The sequence below is a fragment of the Clavelina lepadiformis genome, chromosome 4 (assembly GCF_947623445.1).
Source record: "Clavelina lepadiformis chromosome 4, kaClaLepa1.1, whole genome shotgun sequence".
Classification (NCBI taxonomy): Eukaryota; Metazoa; Chordata; class Ascidiacea; order Aplousobranchia; family Clavelinidae; genus Clavelina; species Clavelina lepadiformis.
The window spans coordinates 23810876-23821730 of record NC_135243.1 but is presented as its reverse complement, the minus strand read 5'-3'; the positions used below and the strand labels follow the sequence as shown (position 1 = coordinate 23821730).

The 10855-nt window shown below is 36.1% G+C and overlaps 1 protein-coding gene across 1 annotated transcript; it reads right to left on the bottom strand.

The window, feature by feature from the left end:
- On the bottom strand, positions 1–2718 carry LOC143452785 (uncharacterized). The gene is made up of 4 exons (XM_076953882.1): positions 2578–2718; positions 1222–1347; positions 1076–1111; positions 1–801 (listed from the first exon to the last, which is right to left on the bottom strand). Exons 1-4 carry the CDS (start codon positions 2670–2672, stop codon positions 510–512), a joined length of 549 nt encoding a protein of 182 aa, XP_076809997.1. The 5' UTR covers positions 2673–2718; the 3' UTR covers positions 1–509.
- Positions 2719–10855: the final 8137 nt, after the last annotated feature.

Sequence of the window (10855 nt, the reverse complement as noted above, 5' to 3'; positions counted from 1 at the left end):
AGCACAGAGATTTATTGTAGAAGAATGAATACACTGACAATATGTACAAGTACAAATACATGCACTACAGCAATAATCGGTGAACATTTCTCACACACATCGGAACTCGTCATAACAATTCGTTTATATAATTGACGCAATTATGCTGAGACTGATCTAAGAAACTATACCAATGCCTGGTGCAGAATCTTAGCTGGCATATACCAATAATGCTATATATGGCTGTGATATAGAACTACGGAGAAGAGAAATCTGAAAACCATTTATCGCACATAACTACTCCATTGCAACCAACATCAAAGTCAACACGTAATTGATTGTTAAACTGTAAGTGCCAAAAATAGGCCATGTAGGAAATAAGATTAGTGATAATCACATATAGCGGGGCACAGTGTGTGACGTAGTGATAAATACGTAATCGCCAATGATCTAAGCGACTGATGATGACGTATGACTGTAAGCGTGGGAGATTGATTAAGAATAAAGATTTTCACGCCCACTGTAACAAGTCACTGGAAACAACCAAACATTTTAGCATATTTTTGGCAAATCGGTAGCATTTTTTGTGTAGTTTCCCTTTGACACCCATTTCCCAGAGCTACTGTGCACGTCTGGTTTATCCAGTTGTATTCAGGAGGGTTATTCGTTTGACAAAGTTTCGGTTTTTTTGCTATTAGTCTGACTATTCTTCCGACAAAATAGGTGACACCTTGCATTGAGAAAGGAGAGAGTTGAGAAGAGGAAAGGCAACCGCATATGTCTATGGGAACAAATTTTCGACAGAAGGGGACTTGGATACTCCTAAACGAATCGTGTTAATAAGAACATTTGATGATGAACGTACTCGGAAAGTTCATGACTATAATATCGGTGGAAAAAAAATCCAGGATTTTAGAGTAAGTAGGTCTACTGGTTCAAATGTATGTTGAATTTATTTACGATCCATGGGAATTATTTTAATGAAATTTGGATGAATTTCAATTTTAAATTTGCTTCAACTGCACAAGAACTTGTGAAATGCAATTTTGTTCTAAAATTTTTAAGAAAAAAGTCAACTTCAGTCTTCAGCACTTACGTCTGGGAAAGTCCTCTTCCTTTCTGTCTTTTTACTCTGAAATAAAGATAAAAGCGAAAAATTAACCATGACAGCACATGAGAGAGACTGATATTGACCGAACAAAAATGGTAAATTCCGCTACTTCTCGCTCTCTCTCTACTTACCGTTTACGCGATATTTGGTTTAACTTGGGTGCAAGGTTTTCTTCTTCCACGTACAGCGCAGGTGAAGTTTCTGGCAAGAAACGTTGTTCGGACAGCTTGGTACCATCTTGGTTACCCTTCTGATTTCTGCGATACAAAAGCTGGCTTTTAACTTTGCGTTTACATTTGTGATCACACTTTGACGAAAAGTGTGTTTTTAATGTAATGCATTTACTTTAATATATTTTGATATTTTCATCATTTTAGACAATTTATGCATGATACGAAATATTGGTTTGCACTTTTAAATATGTACATTGTGATGTCACCTCAGTATTGGTCGATGCTATAAGCCGGGTTATGCGTAATCTATCACCTATGTTGTTCGTATATTGGCCACCTAGTTTAGTGTGATGTTTTATTCAATGATTCACGTTGTTCTCACGGGCTGTATAAAATTGCTGTCAGTGTATTTCGAGTCTTCCCATCTCTACGCAAGAAACACTCTAACGTTGTTTCAAGTCTAACCCTTAACTGGCTCTGAAGAGACGGTGCAAGTCATTCTACAGTGGGAGCTTAAACGAGTTGGTGGAGATATTGTCGCTGGATTGGTCTCTCCTTCTATACATAAGGCATTTTAATTCATCCAAGCCGTCCTATTAAATTGTTTTCACGTACAATATGGCTTGTGGGTTGGCTTAGAAAGCTATTTACAGTTTTATGATTGGCCGTTAAAGCAAGAGACCTGGAACATGAATTTGACGTGTTAAATATAGGTGGCACACATGTGGCTTGATGCACAATCTCGGTACAGTTTCATAAACAGCGAGAGCAGATCATAAGCAGTTTCATAAGCAGTTCTGCTCTAAGCTTCAACGAAAAATGAATTTTGTACCGAGCATCAAAGAAACATCGGTTGTTTCATCTTGTATGACACAAACAACTTCAAAAATTAAAGTTTATCAAAAAACAATCGGTGTTTCCCCGCTTTAATGAAAAAGCAAAAATGACAAAGTGCAGACATGACACACTAATGCAACTCAAGCCTTCGGTTTAAACTTTACCGGCTTACTAAGTACATCCAAGATAAAATGAAACCACAACCTCACTGGTATAAAAACTATTGGACAATAATTAACATACACTTCAGCTTTAGTATATCTACATATGCATGCAAGTTGGAAAAGCTTTGTAAAACATATCCTGAATATCTCCACATGCAGTTATGCTAATGAGACGTTTACGAAAATGCAAAAAGTCTTTTAATTGTGACAAAAAACTAGTTTTCACAAAATTGCATTGCAACTTTTTAATGATTACCAAAATCTTAATTTTTATAGTTTGGTAAACTAGTATATACGAGTAAAGATTTCTTACGGTGCCACAACTGCTGATTCGACTACCAAGTCAAGAAGTAGAAGAAATAGGAGGCCTCGCAAAATCCATTTGATGACGTAGAAGATTTTCATCATAATTCTTGCAGTGTCTTGTATGTCAACTTATCAGTCGTGATCTTAATTGTCGTGACATTAACAAAACAACAAAAGGAATATAAACAACACCGTTTTAATTAAAATTTTTCTGATTGCTTTCTGATGAATAACTGTACAATGGACTATGTATTATGTAAGAATAGAGCTTTGTTGCTAAAGTTGACAGTACAGTCAAGAGCAAAAAATTGTTGCAAAAACAAACTCACCAACATTGGGTCATGACATGGAAATACGATTAAAAATAAAATATGTTACTCAATATGGCTCATATAGCTAAAAAGTTTCCTTACCCATGGCGTATATGATGCATAAGTATACAGCTATGTGACTAAATTTTCAAGTCAAGGACAAAAAGTAAGACCACGTTATGTTAATTAAGTTAGTTCCCATGTCATTAAATCTGGAAGTTATGATACGGTAGCAGCAGGGTGGCGATCGAAACAATTAAAGACCTTTGGCCTCCGAACAAGGCGTTGTCTTGCAGCAGAGTGTTTCATTTTCGGGTTATTTAAAGAATTCCTTTGGCTCCCTGCTCGGGGAACCAACTGGCATTCTTATATGAGCAATACCGACAAGATTAGATTTTAATCTTTCAGTGAGTCATGCGTGATTTTCGAGCTGAATTGTTCGTTTTGATTCCAAACTTAAAGCTTGGATGATGATGCATTTTCTTTTTATTATACATAATATATTTTTTGCACAAGAAATTTTATTGTTTGCGTCAGTCGTGATGTCACGCCAACTCCGATGATCACGAAAAGTTTTTTTTTGTTTTCATCGAGTAATTACAGACTTAGGCTTAGCACAACATGAGCTAGACTTTCTTATATTTTGGAAGCATTGTGCGCAACCTTCTCTCTGCAACATATTTTAACAACATAAATTGACATGCTGGTAAGCATACTTGCTACAATGCAACAGCTTCACTGTAGCACTTTCAATTGACATTTTTGCTCTATTTTAATCCTGGTGGTCGCCTGAAAATGCTTTCCTGCTTATCACCGCACCATATACCTCTTCCGACTAACTGGATGTTCTTTCTCTTGCCACAAGCATTAAAAACCTATTTTTTTACTGTTACGTAATCCCTAATGACATCAAGTTGTTTTTGTCAAAAAACCCTTGTTAAATGAGTTCATAGCTTACATCCAGGCATGTTTGTTGTGCGACCGTCATTGCTAAAAGCTACTGACAATTTCGCTGAAACGTTAATTCTTTTGATAATAAAGTTTTTCAAGCCAGCAATATGTCAGTGATTTGCCGTCAAGATCATAGACTTCCGTTTTCCATGACGTTGACTCAAAATGACTTGCAGAATATGTATTTTCGTGATTGCCCGCGTAAAAAACAAAGCAGATCGCGTGCGAGTAAGTGGAAACCTAGGTGCAAATATTACTGCAGCTGGAATGTCAACTAGGATATATTTTACGGAGATGTAGTGCTAAAATAGGAGTGGGAACGTACATTTTTTTAAAATAATAATTTCTCATGGGAATCCTTAAAAATTAGTCGTTTTCAACCTCGAAATCTTCAACTGCATTTCCAATAAGAAAAAAATTGTGAGAACGCCATGCATCCGCGCCCACGTGACACTAAAGTTCAATGAACGATTATGATGAAATTATAGATATTACATCACGTGAAAACGCTACTTTGACGATTTTCGACAAATTGGTCAAAACTCGTGGCCTCATAATTCTATTTTCTATCGGTACATTGGTCAAAACGCAAAACTTATGTCTTACTCGTTAGTCTTTGTCCAATCGCTCTAAGTATTAACGCATCAGATGATTTCGCTGAGCGTAAATAATTAAATCGATCTCTTTCAGATCAATCACGTGACCGCTTCGACCGAAAAATTTCGAAAATTTTGAATAATGAGCAATTTTCATCGTTTGGTAACTTTTTACGTTTCAAAATATTTTCGTTAAATTTAACAACAACTTTATCTATAAACACGCATTTTTGCATTGATTATCACTGGTCTACAAATTTCAACTTTTTTTTTCAGGTTTGGGTTTTGACAACTGATTGTAGCTAATTTTGGGGCGCTGAATCCGAAAATGAACTCAGATTTTCTCTATCACATCAAGTTTTCTTTCTATCGGTGTCATTATTTTATGAAATTGACCAATTTTACCCTTTTTACAGTAAAATGTCACAGTAATGAAAAGCCACTGCCAGTATTTATATCACTTCCAGAACTACACGAAGAGGCTATTTCTTCTTCAGAAGCATCGTTTAGTGAAGGAGAAAGTGAAATTTTTCAACCAGCACCCGAAGATCTGTCAGACAAGCCTTCCCAGTTTAATCAGATGGAATTAAATGATTTAGTGAGAGATTTGTATTTGCCTAAGCAATCGGCGGAGTTATTGGCATCAAGGCTACAGGAAAGGAAGCTTCTCAAAGCTGGTACAAGCGTGACATTTTTTCGCAAACGAGAAGAAGAACTGCTTCCATATTTTGCTTCCAACAATGATTTCGTTTATTGCAACAATATAGAAAGGCTTCTTCTAGAAATGGGATTACCACAGTATGATGCAGACGAATGGAGACTTTTCATTGATAGCTCCAAACGAAGTTTGAAGTGTGTTCTACTTCACAATGGTAACGTGTACGGTTCTATTCCTATAGGACATTCGGTGACAATGAAAGATGAGTATCAGAACATCAAAACCGTTCTTGAAAAGTTCAAGTACCATGAGCATAGTTGGCTTATCTGTGTAGATTTAAAAATGGTGAACTTTTTGCTGGGGCAACAAAGTGGCTACACCAAATACCCATGTTTCCTATCCTACTGGGACAGCAGGGCCAAGGATCAGCACTGGAAGAAAGAAGAGTGGCCTCCAAGGCTTACCTTGACACCTGGAGACAAAAATATCATACGTGATCAGTTAGTTGATATCAAAAAGATCCTCTTGCCTCCTCTTCACATCAAACTTGGTCTCATGAAACAATATGTAAAAGCTTTGGATCATGAAGGAGAGTGTTTTAAGTATATATGTTATGCTTTTCCTGGTCTCAGTGAAGAGAAAAAAAGAGCTGGGATTTTCAATGGACCACAAATCAGGCAATTGTTAAAGGATGAAAATTTTGTAAAATCAATGTTGCCATTCGAGGCTAGAGCTTGGAATGCTTTCGGTGCTGTTGTGAGACATTTTTTGGGAAAGAGAAAAGCGGAAAATTATAAAGATCTCTTAAGGGAGCTACTGCTTAGTTTTGAAGATTTGGGATGCAGGATGAGCATCAAAGTTCACTACTTGAAGAGCCATGCGGATGAGTTTCCAGAAAACCTTGGGAAAGTTAGTGAAGAACAGGGTGAACGTTTCCACCAGGATATTAAAATTATGGAGGAACGTTATCAAGGTCGGTGGGATTGTCATATGATGGCCGACTATTGCTGGAGTTTGAAAAGAGAAATTCCAGATGCTGCTCATAAAAGAAAGGCCCTCAAAAGAGCATTTTTAAGCTTATAAGTGAAGAGTTCATATTTTATGAAAGCTCTTTTGTTGACTGTTTCTGAACTCGCCCTGCCCAAGTCCCTTTGAGTCAATCTTTTATTTGGCACTTTGCTATTTCTGTGTGTGTCTTCAGAATTTCTGCACTCCGTTGTCTATGTGCATATTGTGTGAACTGTAGGCTATAATTCAGATAATACCTTGTCACTGTCCTATCGACAGGTTCGTCAGCATAATGTAGCGTTTGATGTTATTATGGTTGCTCTTTTGTATGCCTATTTTTTATTCCAAAACATGAAATTTTAATAAAGACAACGCAAATTTGTGTGAATATAATATAGAATGCTTGTTTGCTAAATAAAGCCAGATTATTGCAGGTAAAACAGTGTTTATTGCATCAGAATTCCTTGTTTTGACAACAGAGGGGGGGCAAAAATTGATTTTTTTCAAAAATTAGGGATATTTCATATCTCAAAAACGTGATGTGATAGAAAAAATCTGAGTTCATTTTCGGATTCAGCGCCCCAAAATTAGCTAAAATGAGTTGTCAAAACCCAAACCTGAAATTTTGTGTAGACCAGTGTTATGTGGTCACTTCAGCCGTAAATTTCTGACAACATTTGAAAATTTTTTCGTTTTCTTAACCAGTTTTCAAAGAAGTCGTGTCGGAAAATCTGTTTTTCTGCTTTTTTTTCTGCTTTTTCTTTTTGTAGCAAAAATTCAAGAATTAAACTTTTAGAGCTGTAAAAAGCTCTGAAATCGTAAAATGAAACGAAAAACCACCTGCAACGGTTAAAGTGAAAGGTGACTACGCAAAGCGTGACATGGTTTAACAGCGCTAGCCAGCGCCGATAAAATGAAACTTTAATTCCCGCTGAAGGGCCTGTAGTACCTTTTTGAGCAGTTTCGAAACGGCAACACGGCAATTTTGACGAAGGTCGCATGCAAGACGTCACTATAGAAAAACTATAAATGGTTCCGGTCCAGTGCGCATGTGACGTTAATTAGTGATGGTTTGTTGTTGTTATGGCGTTTGCTGAGTATAGTTGCAAGCTATAGTTGACATCTTGTGTTGGTTCAAAATTAAGGCTTTTTGGCTGCTGTTTTGGTAAAATGTATGGAAAAAAGTTGTTTAAAAGTTGAAGCATTTGGTGTGAGAATTCCAGACATGAAAATTTCTTAAAATACTGCATTTAATCTTTTTATCCTACATCTCGGTGGATACAAAAATTCAGCGAGGTGCCCGGGCTTGTTTAGAAGCAAATGCAAATTGAAAAATGTTACATTGCATTGTTTAAAATAGGTCTTCGGATGGGCCTACAGCCCTATAAAAAGTCTCTTAAAAATTAAACAAAACAAAAACAGCCAAAGTTTAAAATGTAAAAGATAGTAATAAGTACATTGTTGTGCTTTGGACATTACAGTGTTAAAAAGTCTCTCACTTTGTCCATAGCTACGTATATGAAGGCAAACGAGTTTTACAAAAGCGCGCAATTTCATTTCATTCAAAAACGTTTGGGGAATACCCCGAAAAAAGTTCCCGAACCTTGAAAGAGAAAATGGCGCGGACAAAATTAAATACAGTACTGCATCTCTGCTTCCATCATGTAATTGCAAACACACAATGTTTTATGTCGATCATCTTTGTACAAACTGTACTGTACAGTCTGTTATCGTCTCATTATGAAGGAAAACTGCAAGCGGCATTTTTGCCTACTTTATATGAACAGAAAACGTACCATTTATTGCAAGCGATGACGTTATTTTTGCTGATTGTTTGACGCATCAATACTATGTAGTTAAACAAACTATCAATGCATTCATGGCAGTGTTTTTGCTTATCGCAAATCGCACATTTATGAAATTATAAAATCAAGGATGTTTTGATTTGTTTTACTTCCAAAGATAATGAGAACGCTTAATTTGCCGCATCCGATGAAGTAATTATAAAAAAATGAAATTTTTGAGGCAATAATAATAGTATTCAAAATAAAAATTTAAAATTACGTTGCTTAAAACACAATCTAACGTTGAAAACGTTTTACTATATTAGTTGGTACATCGATAATAACTTCATAATATAGATTGAAAATATTTTAAATGTTAAAGTTCAAAGCTTACATCAAGGCTTGTTTGCTGTGCAGCTATCATTACAAAAGGGATAGTGTACTAGTGTCTATGGTTGTATTTCTGTCGCTGCATTGTTTGACCCTTTGATTTACATCGAGGGATTAGATTTGTTTTACTTTAGCCACTTGTTACTTTACCTGTTTAGCATTTGTGCTATTTGTGAATTTATTTTGCAGCAACCTTCCAACGCACTGCGCTTGTTCAATTACATGTTTCTTCACCACCTTTTAATGCCACGAAATGCTTAACACTCTATTGCTTTTAATACTACAAGAAGTCTGCAACTTGTAATGCGGAGAGGTTTGTTGGTTCCAGATGCCTTCTAGTGTCCTATCTTGGTAAATGTGATTCTCTTTTTCTCTCTGGCAATTTATTTGTGTCCGTTAAGTTGTTAAGTCCGTTAAACATTCTAGGTTTTGTATTTTAACTAAATAAGCTTTAATAGTTGTGCTAATATAAGAGGTTTAATCGACTAGTAGTGCCTTGTTATTTATTGCAGCACAATCATAATTATGCAAATATTAAAGTTACTAAACTATTTTACTGCGCTATATTACAAAAAAATGTTTTGCTTGCATCATGCGCAGAACACAAGTATAATGCAAATGTGATGATATGCATAAGATTTAGCTTGTATATTAAAACATACACGTGCTACAAAGTGTGTTAAAATTACCTAAGTGTAATAATTCCTACAAATAACTATCGAATTAATCGAATTAATCGAACCGAATTAACTATCATGGAAGCGGCGGTTTCATTGGTTTGTTCCTTTCATTGCTTTAAACTTACAGTGACCTCAAATCACCGTCACACATATGTAGTTGCGATAAATAAATCTTGATCTTTTTATGATTTTTATCGTTGATTCTGTAGGAAATTAAAATTTTGTTGTCTCGAACAATTCTTTTATTTACAGAGTTTTGTGGTTGGTCTACCAAGCCAGTAACGTGTCTGAAATTTGCTAACCGAGATCCAATGTTCCCGCTTAAATGTAACTTGCAGTGAGTCCAGTTTGACCGGACGATTATTTGTTTGCTTGAGGGCGCTTAAGAAACGGAGAAGATTGCGAGCTAGAAGATGAAAATGCTGATGTGGTAATAAATGTCAATATTTTCTGTCACAAAACCCTTGTTAAATGTCAAAGTTCATAGCTTTCATCAAGGCAAATTTGCTGTGCTGCCATTATTGCTAAGAGCTACTGTCAATTTCGCTGAATGTTTGATTAATAAAGCTTTAGTTTGGTGAACAAACAAAGAAAGTTAAACAAACTATCAATGTCGCCAATCAACTATCCATCAGACGCCTTTAATTAATTGCGATGCATAAATCTTGATCGTTTTACGATCTTTACCGTTGATTCTGTAGAAAATTAATGTGTTTGAGGTTTGCCGACAAGATCTATAACTTCCGTTTTCCATAAATTTCGTTAAAACTGAGTTCAAATTGACCTGCGAAATATGTGTTTTCGTGATTACTCGCGTAAAGAACAAAGCATATTGCGTGCGAGTAGGTGGAAATCTAGGTGCGATATTACTGTAGCTGGAATGTTCACTGAGATAATGATTGCGTGGGCGTAGTGTTGACAATAGGTGTGGGAACGTACATTTCTTTAAAATAATAATTTATTATGGGAATCCTTAAAAAGTAGTTGTTTTCAACCTCAAAATCATCAACTGCATTTCCTACAAGAAAAAAAGCGCGAGAACGCCATCCGCGCCCACGTGACACCTAAGTTCAATGAACGATTATGATGAAATTTTAGAAATTTTATCACATCTTGACATCGATGTCATGTTGCATGCAAAGCGTTAAACTGTATTCGTTGGGGCCCGTAATAACCTTGCAATTGGTGTTGCACTTTGTACACGGGTCTTCGAAGTACTTGGCCTCTGATCAAAAACGTTTGCTTCCAACTTTCAACGTTCAATGTGTTAAAGCCTTTGCGCTGTCAATCCGCACCACATAGAATGAGTTTAAATCATAGCTAGAAATATTTTAGCATATGAAGAATGAATGCTATGATCAGCGACGTTACCTTCGATGAAGAAAAACAACGACAAATGAAAAGATGAAAAATTTAGCTAAACCGACACCTTTATTTCAACCCGCGCTATAGAGTTGTGAGTGAAAACGTCACTTTGACGACTTTCGCCAAATTTGTCAAAACGCGTGGTCTCGTAACTCTTTTTCCTAGTGAGTCATTCATGATTTTCAAGCTAAATTTCTAGTTTTTGCTCAATTTTAATCCTAATCGTCGCCTCAAAATTAAAAGCAAAATTCCTTCCTAAAGCGATGTTGTAAAGTTGTCTAAATAAAAAAGATTCGAGTGGTCTATGATACCACAATAAAGCGATTTCAGGCTTTTGCAAAGCAGTAACTACAATTGTCACGTTTAAATGAAATAAAGGAAAAACGTGGTTTTATTATTTGGCACCCGACCGTAAAACTTAAACGTGGGCTTAATACTTTGCCACCGACCGTATTATAACAAACTCGTTGCAAAGGTATCACTCTGTCTTGTTCTAAAGTTTCCTACTTATCACTGCACCATATACCTCTTCCGACTATCTG

Coding starts and splice junctions, on each gene's coding strand:
- LOC143452785 (XM_076953882.1), bottom strand. CDS start 2,672: ATGATGAAAATCTTCTACGTCATCAAATGGATTTTGCGAGGCCTCCTA. Junction 1,348..2,577: donor GAATCAGCAGTTGTGGCACC/GTAAGAAATCTT, acceptor TTTGTATCGCAG/AAATCAGAAGGGTAACCAAG. Junction 1,112..1,221: donor AACCAAATATCGCGTAAACG/GTAAGTAGAGAG, acceptor TCTTTATTTCAG/AGTAAAAAGACAGAAAGGAA.